Source organism: Chamaea fasciata, unplaced genomic scaffold (genome assembly GCF_029207755.1).
Source record: "Chamaea fasciata isolate MVZ Bird 193981 ecotype frontalis unplaced genomic scaffold, bChaFas1.0.hap1 SCAF_18, whole genome shotgun sequence".
NCBI lineage: Eukaryota > Metazoa > Chordata > Aves > Passeriformes > Sylviidae > Chamaea > Chamaea fasciata.
Window position 1 is genome coordinate 13,496,083 of NW_027094103.1, and position 16,044 is coordinate 13,512,126.

Sequence of the window (16,044 nt, forward strand, 5' to 3'; positions counted from 1 at the left end):
TAAACTGTGCACTGCTGGGGAGCAGTAATATCCACTGACTGGAACAAATTCTGGTCTTCTAGCAATGCTAATGGCAGTCAATAAATGTTTTCTTGCCTAATTTGACTACCTATGCATTGTTAAAATAGGACTCGTGGTAGCAGCTTCATAAACATTAATGAATCAGTTTAAATCTTATTTTAAGAGAAAAGCTGCAAATGGCAATAATAATTCACACGTTCATGGATTGTCCAATCCAAGTGAAAATTAATATTGTGATTTCTGCCTCTCAAGCACAACAAGGAAACTGTGAGAACTTTTGAGTAGTTTATTTGCCTGCTCTCCAGCTCTGGCTGGAGCTGAGTTTTGAGGCAGAGGTGAAGAGACCTGGAGTCTTGGCCAGTGGCGCTCAGCAGGTGGAATTTATGGAGCTGCAGTGAGCCCAGGGTCGGACAAAGCTGACGGGCATCCTGCCAAGGATGGGCTTCCCCGGGGGGGGAGAGATGAATGGGCACAGCACCAGCGTTCCATAATCCACCTTTGGCCCTTCCCGAGCAGCTCCACGGCAGAGCACAGGTCAGCAGAACCACGTCCAGCAGGAAAGCTCAGGGTGGAATTACGGCCTAATGCCTTGCAGGTCCCTACTGGACTCACATCCTGTTCACCTGGAAGTGGAGGGAAGGGCTGAAGGTCTACGTGAACGGCAGCCTGAGCAGCGCTGACCCTGCGGGGAAGGTTTTCTACGACTACGGGGACGGCGGCCCCGGCGCCGAGCTGCTGACTGGCAGCGAGGGCAGCGCGGCCCCGCGCGCCGTCACCGGCGCCTTCGACGAGTTCATCATCTGGGAGAGGGCCCTGAGCCCCCGCGAGGTGCAGCTCTACTTCACTGCGGCCGTCGGTGAGTGTGGGATTGTCACAGTGCTGTGACAGCATTGGGGAGCCCCAACTGCCTTGGAAACGCTCGGAGTGCAGGATTTGGGTTTATTTTACACTGGGAGAGGGCCCTGAGCCCCGCGAGGTGCAGCTCCACTTCACTGCGGCCGTCGGTGAGTGTGGGATTGTCACAGTGCTCTGAAAACCCACACCTGTGGCGCCTCTGAACTCCTGGGAGCCATCCTATCCCAGAATTTCTGATGTGTGCCCGGGGATGAGAGTGTCTGTGTTTGTGACTTCCAGGTTTGATCACACCAATCAAATACGTACAAAACGTATTTTATAAAAAAATAAAGTGTAAGCTATTTATGTAGAATTGGAGTCACTGAGAAATGGGTATATAATCAAGTTATCTGTTTGATCTGCCACAAAAAATTGTAGGAATTCTGCTCAGGTTCGTTTTATTTTAAAAAAAGTTTTCCTACGAAAGTCGTCAAAGCTTTTGATTGGGAGGGTATTCATTTGGTAGTCATTTGATACAGGAAATGACTTTAAAATCTTTGAGAAGTTCATAACGCTCTGGTCATGGTGGAAAAAATGCTTTTGTATTTGGCTGCTGTATCTTCGACAACAGTGGAGGGTTACTATAACACTGCCCAGCTCCAGCTGCCATTAATCACACTCTGATTAATGCAGCTCCAGAAGAATGTCCTGCTGCTGAACTCAAGAGCAGCAGATTTTCAAATTGCCCCAATTCATCAATATGTGTGTCCTGCTCCACTGCCAGGGAAGCATTAAATAAATACAGGTATTTATTAATGTAAAATAATTCATTTTAGAAGTATTAAATTAATACTTTTTGAAGCCCCTGAATGCTTGTGAGCTCCCAGCACTGCCCCTCTGGTCCCTCTGCCAGGGCAGGGCACTGTGGAAAGTTCTTCCCAACGAAACAAATCCTGTTCAGGGCTCCAGTTCCCCCTCCTTTGGTTGGGGAAGGTCTCACTGGGGCTCCAGATCTCTGCCTGCTGGACATTAACGTTTGCAGCTCCCTTCTGAAGCCCTGCTGACACTGCTGGGCCCCCCACTTCTGCTGAAGCCCAAATTTTTAAAAGAGTTGTTCAGAATTTTGCCTGCACTCCACCTTTAATCCCTGCTGGAGGCTGCAGAGCTAACTCCCGGATTTACACCTTGAGATGTTCACGCCCTGAGCTTGGCTGAGTTTGCTGCAATTTGCATTAATTGTTGTGTTGGAGGTTTGTTTTCCTAAACTCCCGGTTCACAGGTTTGTCAGTGTCCTGTGGAACTATCAGAATGCTGATTGTGAAAAATGAATGTACAGCCTCTTAACTGAGAGTGGAGCCGGAGGTGCATTTTCCGGGGGTTAGGAATTTAAATGTAAAGGGATGCCAGGTATATATATTTCTAATTAGTTGGAAGAATTCCAACATTGTTTAAATGTGACCAGGTGCTTTGGAGCACTTGAGAAAAGTGGCAATTTAATTTCTGGCTTTTCTCCTCAAAAAACAGACTGACCAGATTTTATAAAATTTCCCCCTTAATGTATGAAATAAGAACATTCTCAGAGGAAGCCATGGGTATTACAATAGTAACCAACACGGCAAAGGCAGGTTATTGTATCTATTTATTGATTTTGGAGGGTTTCTGGCAGGGTTGAAGCAGGGTGATGTGCTTTGACATAAGAAAATAAGACAGCCTGGTTTCTAATTGAATGGATGCTCATGTTCCTCTTGGAGCTGTGAGAGAAACGGGTCCATTATGCGGCTAATGTTGGATTGCACTGAAATTCCTGGGAAATAGTAACTCTTGGTAAGGTGTAGATTAGAAGAAAATTTTATTTCTCCATCAGAAATGACAAAAAAATCACTCTGCACAGAAAGGAATCAATACCTTTGAAATGGAGCCACTGGAAAGCATCCAGGACCAGGTTAATTCTTTCTGTCCTGACAAATCATTGCTGACGTGCCCTTATGGTCATTTTCTGTGCACCATTTCTACCCCTGCTCTTCCATCTGAGGGTTCCTCAGTGCTGCTGCAAGCACCGGGAGCATTCCCGCTGGCTTGGAGCGTTTCTCAGATATTCAAATAGCACAGATTTCTGGTGTGGAAAAGCCTTCCTGAGCTTGCCTGGGTGGGTGTGACTTTATCTGGCACTTGGACAATTCACACTCAAGTTTTGAGTCAACTTCAGCATCTGGAGATGAGAGCTGAGATTTGAACCTCGTTTTTCCAGACCCAGTTTGTCTCATGTACAGAAATAAAACAAGATCTTCCATGAAATCGTCAGAACTGCCAGATCGCTATTTATTTCTGATAAGACATAGATATTAAAAAAAACCCCCAAACCCTAAAGAATTTCTGCAAATGTTGGGGAGGAGAAAGATGGATGTCAGTGTTGTAACTGTACAGTTGAGCTTTTTTAATTGAGAGACGACACTCGAAATGTCATGTTTGCAAACAAAGATTTAAGTGTGTAACACCTAAGCTACTGCAATGCTCATCTGTAATAAGATGATGGAATAAAACTGATGAGAGAATCAGAAAATTTAATTTTTGAAACAGGGCTGTGTGGCTACAGTACTGCAAATAAATAAAATCCTCAGAACAGCAAATCTGCTGCTTTCAGTGAGAACTGATTCGGCCTGAGGTGGGAATATTTACATGAAATTATGTATCTGATATAAAAAAATTCAGATTTGTAACACAAATTCTCGTTTGTGTTTGTGATTCCCCAGGTGTGCAGGTTCTGCTTTCTTCCACACTCCCGTGGTCTCTGATGACAACCACCCCAAAGCCCGTGGTAGGACAGTGCTCGGAACTTTTCCATGGTGGCAGAATGTGCATCAATCCCATCGTCCCTTCCCCTTCCCCTCCCCCTCCCCCTTCCCCTCCCTTCCCTTCCCTTCCCTTCCCTTCCCTTCCCTTCCCTTCCCTTCCCTTCCCTTCCCTTCCCTTCCCTTCCCTTCCCTTCCCTTCCCTTCCCTTCCCTTCCCTTCCCTTCCCTTCCCTTCCCTTCCCTTCCCTTCCCTTCCCTTCCCTTCCCTTCCCTTCCCTTCCCTTCCCATCCCCTTCCCCATCCCCTTCCCCTTCCCTCCCCCTCCCCCTCCCCTCCCCCTCCCCCTCCCCCTCCCCCTCCCCCTCCCCTCCCCCTCCCCCTCCCCCTCCCCCTTCCCTCCCCCTTCTCCCGCTCCCGGTGCACCCAGTCGGGATAACGTGGCTGTCGTTTCTGTCCGTGTGTGCCCGCAGCTCCCCGACGCGTACCAGCGCATCCTGTCAGCGCTGGGCGGGCCCGCGGGCGGCCCCCGGAGCCCCGGGCGGGCGCTGGGGCAGCTGCGGAACGCGTCCTCCAGCCTGCCCGCCCGGCCCGTGTCCCAGCGCAGCGCGCTCGGCCTGGCACAGGTGAGTGCGGCTCCCGGGGACCCTGCAGGGCCCGCGGCAGCGCCGGGGGCTCTGAGCGCAGACAGCGCCGGCGAGCTCGGCGCCGCCTGCCCTGGGGAGTGGCAGGAGCTGGGCGGCAGCCGGACGCGAGAACCGAGATGTCTCACCAGCCCTCAGAGGAGTTCCTTTGTGCCTTTGACCCGCCGTGGCCAAGGAAAGACGCTGAGGGGCTGGATCTCTTCTCCCAAATAACGAGGACAAGGAGAAACAGCCTCGAGCGGGGCCAGGGGAGACTCCAGTTGGATCTTAGGGGGAAAAGTCTTCCCTGGAAGGGTCGTCAAGCCCTGGGACAGCCTGCCCAGGGGAGTGGTGGAGTCGCTGTCTCCACTGAAATGGGTTCGAGGAATTTATTTTGTTCATCTAATCCACAGAGGGGAAAAAGCAAGCCGGTGTTTTTGCAGTCTGAGCTGAGAACAAGTGTCCCGGTAACATAAAGTTAGCCGGCTGGAAAGTGATGGGCGTCTAATTCCCTGATTTCGGCGGGCTGCGGAGCCATTATTGCAGGAATCAGCTCTGGCCTCGCCGCTGATTGTTCCCCTAAGCCTGAGGGTAATTCCAGAGCGACAAGGGCGCTTTACTCAGACAAAAAAAAAAAATACAAATAAACCTTCTGAAAACGACAGGGACAGCAATTGAGAGGTTGTGTTAAAAGCTTAGTATTTGCAAACTCTAAAGCTTGGATTTCACGGATCACAGTTTAATATGTAGCAAAAGCCCTTCTAAAAAGCTTTAATACGTTGTTTCCTTTGTTTTCCTGAAAAAATCGTGTGGGCTCCACATTGCGAACGGAGCAGCATCCTGCCAGACACCATCCCCGCTTCCCGCACCATTCCCGGTGCTGTTTGGGCGCTCGTTCTGCTGTCTGCCGCTGCTTTGTGTGCCGTGACAGTGATTTGCAGGCAGAAATGTGGGACATGATTATCTCTAGCAGAGCTATTTTGGGACGCAAATACAAGAGAGGCCTGATCATAGGCAGCGACTCTGTCATTTGCCTGATTGATGGCGAGGCTTTGTATTGTCACAGCTAATTCTCTGAAAGACAGGCGCTGAGCGTGCATGCGATCTGCTGCAGAGTTATCTCTGCCTGATGGTCCCACGCCTCACAGCACAAGGAAATTTGATTTAAGTGATACGCAATAAACTCTCTGATTGCTGACCCGCGTTTGTAATGAATTGCTTCTGACAAATCTGACTTGGGTGTTGTTATGTGGTGTCTTCCACATTTCACAGTGGAGCTTCACTATGTTCGTTCTCTGAAGGCTTTTTAATAGATAAGTTTAAGCTGGAAACGTGGAGTTTTTTCTTGTAGTTCTCCGTGCTCCCCTTTGTCGCTGTGTGTGTGCACATCAGCAGGATTTCCGGGCTCCCCTTTGGTTTTCAGTGCAGTTCTCCGTGCTCCCCTTTGTCGCTGTGTGTGTGCACATCAGCAGGATTTCCGGGCTCCCCTTTGGTTTTCAGTGCAGTTCTCCGTGCTCCCCTTTGTCGCTGTGTGTGTGCACATCAGCAGGATTTCCTGGGCTCCCCTTTGGTTTTCAGTGCAGTTCTCCGTGCTCCCCTTTGTCGCTGTGTGTGTGCACATCAGCAGGATTTCCGAGCTCCCCTTTGGTTTTCAGTGCAGTTTTCTGTGCTGCCCTTTTCTCCCCCGCACATCAGCAGGGGCTGGGGCTGTTTTGCTCAGCACAGGGACAGCCTGTCCCACCCCGGCAGTGCCCAAGGCCAGGCTGGGCAGGAGCAGCCTGGGGCACTGGAAGTGTCTCTGCCCACAGAAGAGGGGCTGGAACGAGATGATTTTTAAGGTCCCTTCCAGCCCAAACCCTTCAGTGATTCTACAGACTTCGGATTTATTCTGATTAATAAATGACCGAGTTTTATTTGTCTTTTAGGCATTTTTGAAAGCTGTTGAAGACTTTATGTTACTCTCCAATTGGGTTGATGCACCGGAGGTAAGACAAGTGGGCTTAGATTTGTGGTTTCCTTCAGTTGCAGAAATTCACACAGATGATGACAGAACTGGTTGTCACTATCATTTTGCTTGCTGGGGCTTTTGGACACCATGATTTATTTTATCATCTGTCACTGATGAAATACCTGCAGGGTGAATCCAGAAATTTCCTGAGTTTTTTGCTTGAATCTTAAGAAAGCACAGGCTTCTAAGAAGAATCTTAGAAGAGAGAGCTTTTAAATGGAGAGAAGGAGATGCTAAAGCACAGGGGGGTCTCATTGAAGTCTAAAATACTTTTAAGACAAAAGGATATCTAATTGATTTAAGTTTGTGGCTTAATCTTAGCAAATCCTTGATCATCTCTGGTGTAAATGGATTTCAGATACAATAGATTTCCTTTACACTGAAACATGCATTAACCCTGAGATTTTATGAATCAAGTTTCAGCCTGGAGGGTTAAATCAGCTTTTATACGGAGGAGCATTTGAACAAAGATGAAAGAAAGGCCAAGCTGTAGTGTCTCAGCTTGCGTTCCAGGAAAGATCTGATACCAATCTTCACATGTTGTCCAAAAACTTGTGCACAGTTGTTGGCCTCGCTCTGCTGAGCCCTGGGTGTAACTGAGTGTATGATCCTGGCTGTCAGGGGCTGATGGGAGCGCTGGGGGCTGTTCTGTAAAACACACATTTGGGGTGGCATCAGCTGGTGTAAGGTTCTGTCCAGGGAGGGTGGGCGAGCCCTGGCTGGGGCAGGGGCTTTGGGGGCAGCTGCAGAGCAGAGCAGAGCAGAGCAGAGCAGAGCAGAGCAGAGCAGCCCCGCTGACAGCCCTGTCTGTGCCCCGCAGAGCCCTGGCTGGGGCAGGGGCTTTGGGGCAGCCTGTGCAGAGCAGAGCAGAGCAGAGCAGAGCAGAGCAGAGCAGCCCCGCTGACAGCCCTGTCTGTGCCCCGCAGAGCCCTGGCTGGGGCAGGGGCTTTGGGGCAGCTTGTGCAGAGCAGAGCAGAGCAGAGCAGAGCAGAGCAGCCCCGCTGACAGCCCTGTCTGTGCCCCGCAGAGCCCTGGCTGGGGCAGGGGCTTTGGGGCAGCCTGTGCAGAGCAGAGCAGAGCAGAGCAGAGCAGAGCAGAGCAGAGCAGCCCCGCTGACAGCCCTGTCTGTGCCCCGCAGAGCCCTGGCTGGGGCAGGGGCTTTGGGGGCAGCCTGTGCAGAGCAGAGCAGAGCAGAGCAGAGCAGAGCAGAGCAGAGCAGAGCAGAGCAGCCCCGCTGACAGCCCTGTCTGTGCCCCGCAGAGCCCTGGCTGGGGCAGGGGCTTTGGGGGCAGCCTGTGCAGAGCAGAGCAGAGCAGAGCAGAGCAGAGCAGAGCAGAGCAGAGCAGCCCCGCTGACAGCCCTGTCTGTGCCCCGCAGAGCCCTGGCTGGGGCAGGGGCTTTGGGGCAGCTTGTGCAGAGCAGAGCAGAGCAGAGCAGAGCAGAGCAGCCCCGCTGACAGCCCTGTCTGTGCCCCGCAGAGCCCTGGCTGGGGCAGGGGCTTTGGGGCAGCCTGTGCAGAGCAGAGCAGAGCAGAGCAGAGCAGAGCAGAGCAGCCCCGCTGACAGCCCTGTCTGTGCCCCGCAGAGCCCTGGCTGGGGCAGGGGCTTTGGGGCAGCTTGTGCAGAGCAGAGCAGAGCAGAGCAGAGCAGAGCAGAGCAGAGCAGAGCAGCCCCGCTGACAGCCCTGTCTGTGCCCCGCAGAGCCCTGGCTGGGGCAGGGGCTTTGGGGGCAGCCTGTGCAGAGCAGAGCAGAGCAGAGCAGAGCAGAGCAGAGCAGAGCAGAGCAGCCCCGCTGACAGCCCTGTCTGTGCCCCGCAGAGCCCTGGCTGGGGCAGGGGCTTTGGGGGCAGCTGCAGAGCAGAGCAGAGCAGAGCAGAGCAGCCCCGCTGACAGCCCTGTCTGTGCCCCGCAGAGCCCTGGCTGGGGCAGGGGCTTTGGGGCAGCCTGTGCAGAGCAGAGCAGAGCAGAGCAGAGCAGAGCAGAGCAGAGCAGCCCCGCTGACAGCCCTGTCTGTGCCCCGCAGAGCCCTGGCTGGGGCAGGGGCTTTGGGGCAGCCTGTGCAGAGCAGAGCAGAGCAGAGCAGAGCAGAGCAGAGCAGAGCAGCCCCGCTGACAGCCCTGTCTGTGCCCCGCAGAGCCCTGGCTGGGGCAGGGGCTTTGGGGGCAGCCTGTGCAGAGCAGAGCAGAGCAGAGCAGAGCAGAGCAGAGCAGAGCAGCCCCGCTGACAGCCCTGTCTGTGCCCCGCAGAGCCCGGCCGTGTTCGGCAGCCTGGTGCACACCATCGACACGGTGATGGCTCACCTGGCCCTCAACCTGGACGGGGACCCGCCGCCTCTCACCCTCGAGGGCTCCTCGGCCGTGGCAGGTGGGGCTGGCAGAGCTTTTCCCGGAGTGTCCCAAACCCTGCCGTGCCTGCACCTCTCCTTTGGCAGCGCGGGAGGAGAGCAGAACCCATCCCCGCCCTCTTGGGAATGCAAACCCCATTTTCGTTTGGGGGAAGATGAGGGAAGATGTCCTGTTTATTCCTTTGGAATGCAAACCCCATTTTCGTTTGGGGGAAGATGAGGGAAGATGTCCTGTTTATTCCTTTGCAATGCAAACCCCAGCGTCATTTGTAGGAAGATGTCCCGTTTTGGAATGCAAACCTGATTTTTATTTGTAGGAAGATGTCCATGCAGTCAGGCTGGAGGTGATGGCTCTGGCTGTGCTTGAGCTTCCCTGGGGTTATTTGGGGATGAATTCAGAATAAGTATCATGTGTAGAGGATTGAGTAATTCTGTGCCAATGGAGTTAAAGGCCCTACAGCTCACATGCAGCCCTGGAGGTTTGGGCGCTACAAAACCTTAATCTTTACAAGGCTTCTGCAAGAGACTGAAAATAATAGGAACAGTTTTGACCTTTTTGGAGAATTTTATTTTACTGCTGGTTAGCATCTTAGCACCCTAATTTCATCTGCATCTTTGAAAGCTGCAGGCAGCAGAGGTGTTTTGTCTGTTCTGGCTGCCTGCTTTGCCTTGCTGAGACTCTTTGGGGGGTGAATAACCTGAGCAGCCCCCGGCACCACCCAGCACTGCCTGGATCTCTTGCACACCGGGATTCTCATGTGCAGAACCGAAATGAAGCTGCCAATGTCAGTGCAGGAGGGCTGCTGGGCTGTTCCTGCCCTGGGCAGGTGGGTCTGAGCCTGGGCAGGTGACCCACGCTGTAGTAACTGCACAAACCTCCTGCTCTGCCAGACAGGACTGGGATCTAAAGGCAGCTTTGGGCCTGGGGGATTTACCAGATTGTCTGCAAACATCTGGGCTTTAAATGCAAGGGGTGCAGTAGCTCTTGGGGAAGCGTGGTTGAGCAGTCGGGGTGCAGGGGCTGTCGGTTCACTGATGTTTCTGTTCGGGTTATCACACAGATTACGCCATGCTCAAAATGCATCCTCAGACCCTGAACGTGTCCCACTATCGATTTCCATCCCGGGGGCAGAGCTACATTTCCATTCCCAGCGAGGCTTTCCACGGGAAAGGTAAGGAAAAGGTTAAAGAGACAAGTGGACTCGTGTGCACAGGGGATCCAAAATTGATTCTGCTGTAGAACGGGTTTTGGTTCACTTTATTCTTCCAAGAAACTGATTTGAGCCCTGTGGATTGCACTGAGTCTGAGGAAGCAGCAGTGGTCCAGTCATACTAATGAGCAATTAATGTGCTGGAGATTTCATATTAGTTGAATTAATAATGAATAATAGAGCTGAGCAACAGAGACTGAAGCCATTTAATTCTGACACATTTTTACATTAGACAAGCCATAATTTCATAAATTTTTTTTAAATTATCTCAACCCGTTATTTTTAAGAAATTCTAGGATGTCAGATCAGGTATTATGCATCCCTTCATGCAAAATTGGCCTTTTGTATAAAATTAAACTATAAAATGCCAGGTTTGAGCAGTAGCAGCTACAGAAACAGAATGAAGATTTAGACTACACTCATGGCAGAAAGGCAGAACTCAGAAATGCATTCCTGTGCTAAAATGTTAAGAATCTCAAAACGAAGCAGGGCTAAAATCTGCACCTTTCATCAAGACTCTAAAATGACAATGTTTGAAGTTAATTATCTCTGTTAACTGTCTACTCTGAGATTGAAGGAACCCATTTACAGAAGCATCTACCTCCATCCTCAGATCTTGGACTTATGTGCCCTAAATTGCAGCCCCCAGAATTTCCTCGCCCGGAGGCCTTTCTGCAGTCACCTCTGCAGAGGGATGCTCCCTCTTTCATGAAGTGCAAAGTTGGCTGAAAGTGCCCTGCAGTGTGAAATTCTCTGATAATTACTGAACTGCCTGCCTGATTTGTGGCGGCAGCTTTGTTTCTTTGCACTGGCAGGAGCTCTGGCTGGAGACTGCAAGTCCTCCCAGGTGGAATAACTATAATTGCAAACCGACTTATGATGCCAGAAATAGCATGTGAGAGGAGGTTTTTTCCCCTTTCCCACTTACACAGCTCCTCACCATGCAGATTTTCTTTGATTTTCCAGAACATTGTCGTGCTTTGTATCCTGAAGTGATCCAGGGCATCAAATGTTTTACTCTTTTCCAGCTAAAGCTCACTTGTGAGCAATTTCAGCCTTCAGGCCACACTTCTGCACTGTCCAGATGAGCTCGCCTAAAAAATCTGTTATTTCACCTTGGACAGCTGACACTACAAACACTTGGAACCCAACAAAAGGGATAGTAAAAGCCATCTGTGTGGCTCACTCTGAGAAAACACACATCTGTCTCTTCACTCAGATGCTGGAGGGCCCAAAATTCCCCGGAATGTGGGCAGCAAACAGAGCATTGGGGCTGATTGCCTGGCTTGGGTTTCGCCAGCTGCCAGTCGTGGAGGGGGTGGCCTGGACACCCTGGTGGCTCCCAGGGAGGCACTGCAGTGTCCTGCCACCCTTCCTGCTGCTGGGGCTGTGTGTGTGTGTTAGAACTGACAGCTGATGCTTTACCAGCTCGTTTTGGGCTGCAGTGAGCAGCATCCTTCTGTGGTACTCTTGGTGTCTGTGCTGTACAATGTGTGTGTTAGAACTGACAGTTGATGGTTTACCAGCTCGTTTTGGGCTGCAGTGAGCAGCATCCTTCTGTGGTACTCTTGGTGTCTGTGCTGTACAATGTCTGTGTTATAACTGACAATTCCTGGCTCTAACAGCTCGTTTTGGGCTGCAGTGAGCAGCACAGGCATCCTTCTGTGGTACTCTTGGTGTCTGTGCTGTACAATGTCTGTGTTATAACTGACAATTCCTGGCTCTAACAGCTCGTTTTGGGCTGCAGTGTGCAGCATCCTTCTGTGGTACTTTTGGTGTCTGTGCTGTACAATGCGCTCACACCTTTTCACCTGACTATCAGAACCCTGCTAAAGGCAGGATGTGGAGGTCTGTGTAAGTCAGGGCTCTTAACTGGCACAGAGCTGCAGCCCTGCCGAGAAGTTCTCTTGCCCAGGACTGAGGAATAACCCCTCTCCTCTCCTCTCCACAGCCTGCATCACCATCGTGGGCCTGCTTTACCACAACATGCATTGTTTCTTCCATACCATCAACCCCATGGACACCAGGTGAGTATCCCAGGAGGTAACAGCCTGTTTATCACCCTGGTGACACACCTTTACCTTTATCGGGTGTAAACACATGACAAGCCATAACCCTGCCTGTGCTGAGGGTGTGTGGTCATTAACTAGAGACAGATTAAAGTTTACATTACGTGTTTTATTTTAGGTTGCCATAAAATAGATTCCCGTAGCGACATGTTTGTCTTTCTTTGTCTGCTCCTTCCAGTCATCAGATCTGCTACTAGAATTTCATCATTTAATCTGTCTCATAAAAGGAAATTGCATTTTTTTTCTCCTAGCACATAGGAAGACAAAGCTTGCACTTAAATGAAACAAGTAAGGAAACATAACATCCCTCTTTAGACAAAATCTGAATCCTACTCCTAGAAACCCATAAGGTGATTTTATTACAGGAGACCAGGCAATTCTTTAAAGACCTTTTGCTTTATGAACCACATCAGTGAAATCATTAGCAGATAAGATAAGGTAAGTGCAGAGCTGTATAACCCTCTGCAGCACAGCTCCCCCGGGGATTTTTGCAAGGCCATTCATGCAGAGCATGACACGGTCCTTGTAAGCAAGGGTAGGGACTTGCAAGAAAACGTGTTTCCATCGGGTTTTCTCTGGGGTGTGGATCAGTTCACAGTGTCAGGCGTTTGGCTGGGCTGTTGCTGGCAGCAGGGGAGGAGCAGCAGCTCAGCCCAGCCAGGGATTGTCTCCCCGGGCTCTCCTTGGTGCCCCTGGGGGTGAGGAGCCCCTGCTCGGCTGCTCCGGGGTGATCACACCCAGAGAGTCACGGACTGATCACTGAATGGCGTTTCTGAGCCAACAGCAGGCTGCTCCGGGGTGATCACACCCAGAGAGTCACGGACTGATCACTGAATGGCGTTTCTGAGCGAACAGCAGGCTGCTCTGGGGTGATCACACCCAGAGTCACGGACTGATCACTGAATGGCGTTTCTGAGCCAACAGCAGGCTGCTCCGGGGTGATCACAGCGAGAGAGTCACGGATTGATCACTGAATGGCGTTTCTGAGCCAACAGCAGGCTGCTCCGGGGTGATCACACCCAGAGAGTCACGGACTGATCACTGAATGGCGTTTCTGAGCGAACAGCAGGCTGCTCTGGGGTGATCACACCCAGAGAGTCACAGACTGATCACTGAATGGCGTTTCTGAGCCAACAGCAGGCTGCTCCGGGGTGATCACACCCAGAGAGTCACGGATTGATCACTGAATGGCGTTTCTGAGCCAACAGCAGGCTGTGCTGGGGTGATCACACCCAGAGAGTCACGGACTGATCACTGAATGGCGTTTCTGAGCGAACAGCAGGCTGCTCCGGGGTGATCACACCCAGAGAGTCACGGATTGATCACTGAATGGCGTTTCTGAGCCAACAGCAGGCTGCTCCGGGGTGATCACACCCAGAGCCACGGACTGATCACTGAATGGCGTTTCTGAGCCAACAGCAGGCTGCTCCGGGGTGATCACACCCAGAGTCACGGACTGATCACTGAATGGCGTTTCTGAGCCAACAGCAGGCTGCTCCGGGGTGATCACACCCAGAGTCACGGACTGATCACTGAATGGCGTTTCTGAGCCAACAGCAGGCTGCTCCGGGGTGATCACACCCAGAGAGTCACGGACTGATCACTGAATGGCGTTTCTGAGCCAACAGCAGGCTGCTCCGGGGTGATCACACCCAGAGTCACGGACTGATCACTGAATGGCGTTTCTGAGCCAACAGCAGGCTGCTCCGGGGTGATCACACCCAGAGAGTCACGGATTGATCACTGAATGGCGTTTCTGAGCCAACAGCAGGCTGCTCCGGGGTGATCACACCCGGAGAGTCACGGACTGATCACTGAATGGCGTTTCTGAGCCAACAGCAGGCTGCTCCGGGGTGATCACACCCAGAGAGTCACGGACTGATCACTGAATGGCGTTTCTGAGCCAACAGCAGGCTGTGCTGGGGTGATCACACCCAGAGAGTCACAGACTGATCACTGAATGGCGTTTCTGAGCCAACAGCAGGCTGCTCGGGGTGATCACACCCAGAGTCACGGACTGATCACTGAATGGCGTTTCTGAGCCAACAGCAGGCTGCTCCGGGGTGATCACACCCAGAGTCACGGACTGATCACTGAATGGCGTTTCTGAGCCAACAGCAGGCTGCTCCGGGGTGATCACACCCAGAGTCACGGACTGATCACTGAATGGCGTTTCTGAGCCAACAGCAGGCTGTGCTGGGGTGATCACACCCGGAGAGTCACGGACTGATCACTGAATGGCGTTTCTGAGCCAACAGCAGGCTGCTCCGGGGTGATCACACCCAGAGAGTCACGGACTGATCACTGAATGGCGTTTCTGAGCCAACAGCAGGCTGCTCCGGGGTGATCACACCCAGAGTCACGGATTGATCACTGAATGGCGTTTCTGAGCCAACAGCAGGCTGTGCTGGGGTGATCACACCCAGAGTCACGGACTGATCACTGAATGGCGTTTCTGAGCCAACAGCAGGCTGCTCCGGGGTGATCACACCCGGAGAGTCACGGACTGATCACTGAATGGCGTTTCTGAGCCAACAGCAGGCTGCTCGGGGTGATCACACCCAGAGTCACGGACTGATCACTGAATGGCGTTTCTGAGCCAACAGCAGGCTGCTCCGGGGTGATCACACCCAGAGCCGTGGACTGATCACCGAATGGCGTTTCTGAGCCAACAGCAGGCTGTGCTGTCCTCTGCCCGGCTCCCTCGAGGGAAGGACCCTCAGCAGGGGCTGGGAGGGAGCTGCGCCATCAGGGTGCAATAGCTCGTACTTACAGGAAGAGTCTGAGACAATAACTTATGGGAGGCTATGTTTTCCAAAGAGGAGGATCAATGCAATTTGTTAAGGTAGTAAGATGTAATCTCCATTTTTCTAAGGGAGAAAGAGAAATAAAATGATCCTGACTTGGGCCAAAGTTCAGCAAACACAATCAGGTTAAAGATGCTGCATATCAAGGCTGTGTGTTCTAACGCATGTCGCAGACCCTGGTACAGCAAATTAATCAGAGCTGCGGTCTTTGAGTGCATTCCCTGAAATCTGTGGGGCAGGACGAGCTGGAGATCCATCCTGCTCCCCTGAGCTGTGTTTGTTTCCAGCACTCATTTTGAGGATGAAATCTGCCCTGTCACGATGTTAGAGAAACACAAAGACACGGGAGAAGAAATGTTTCCTGGATTTCTGTAATTAATTCAAACTGCTCGAATTGTCTGCAGTGTGTAATGCACTGCACGACCAGGTCTATAAATCTGTAGATGCAGCTCTGCCCAAGCCAGCATCCAAAAAGGTAATAATTCAGGGGATGCTGCCTTAGCAATTTTTCCTCTGTGGAACCAAACCCCAGGTACTCAAAGATGTTTTAAAAATAAGTATGCACTTCTCTTCTGCTTGCTTTTCTTTTTTTGTGCTCTACCATTATAACTTTTTTGCTTACTTTTCAGTAGAATAATTTTTTTCTCGGAGTAGTTTGTTTTAAAGAATTTCTTTTGTGCTCCTTGTACCACTGAGCTACTCAAACACCTGTAATTTGAAACCTGACCTTTTTCATTTTTTGTGGTGGAGAGCCAAACCCCAAACTCTTGGAGCTTTTGTGCTGCACAGACAGATGATTTCTATTTTCAGACTACATAAATATAAGTTTCTAAGGGGAGCAACTTTTGATTCTTTACCCAAAGAAAATGAAACACAGCAATGTTTTGAGCCCATTCTGCTGCTGTTCACACAGTTTGTGTAAATGTGGACCTGACACCCAGGGCCAGGGTGGAGAAAGGCTTGTGCAGGCACAGAAACTCCATTCCCTGCTTCTCATGGAGATTTGTCTCACTCCAGAATTCACCAAGGTCTCTACAGTTAAAACAAGCAGATAAGGGCGTGGAAAAAGCGTCCATTCCCTTAATCTGTGTAGGAGAACCCTCAAAGTGTTGGATAATGGGTTTAACTTTTTTTCCCTTATCTAAAGTTAAATTTGTCGTATCAGAGTAGCAGGTTCTGCCTTCAGGTGAACAAGCTCCCTTCACACGCAGGTTACTGGGAGCAGAAGCAATCTCTGGTACTGATGGGTTTTTTAAGGTCAGCACTAAGGGGCTGTGCTGAATGAGTTCTGTTCTGTGACCCTGCCAAGGAGCCCAGTGAAGTTATTTGAACGACTGACA

At 51.2% G+C, this 16,044-nt stretch overlaps 1 protein-coding gene across 3 annotated transcripts in view; it reads left to right on the forward strand.

Moving 5' to 3' along the window:
- Nucleotides 1-16,044, forward strand: part of ADGRD1 (adhesion G protein-coupled receptor D1) — a 135,641-nt gene that overhangs the window by 13,181 nt on the left and 106,416 nt on the right. For all 3 annotated transcript variants that reach the window (XM_066199749.1, XM_066199752.1, XM_066199750.1), the window contains 7 exons: nt 617-877; nt 3,606-3,670; nt 4,117-4,269; nt 6,192-6,251; nt 8,520-8,637; nt 9,679-9,789; nt 11,780-11,855. In XM_066199749.1, the coding sequence (XP_066055846.1) occupies nt 617-877; nt 3,606-3,670; nt 4,117-4,269; nt 6,192-6,251; nt 8,520-8,637; nt 9,679-9,789; nt 11,780-11,855 (844 nt within the window). The remainder of the gene's footprint in view (nt 1-616; nt 878-3,605; nt 3,671-4,116; nt 4,270-6,191; nt 6,252-8,519; nt 8,638-9,678; nt 9,790-11,779; nt 11,856-16,044) is intronic.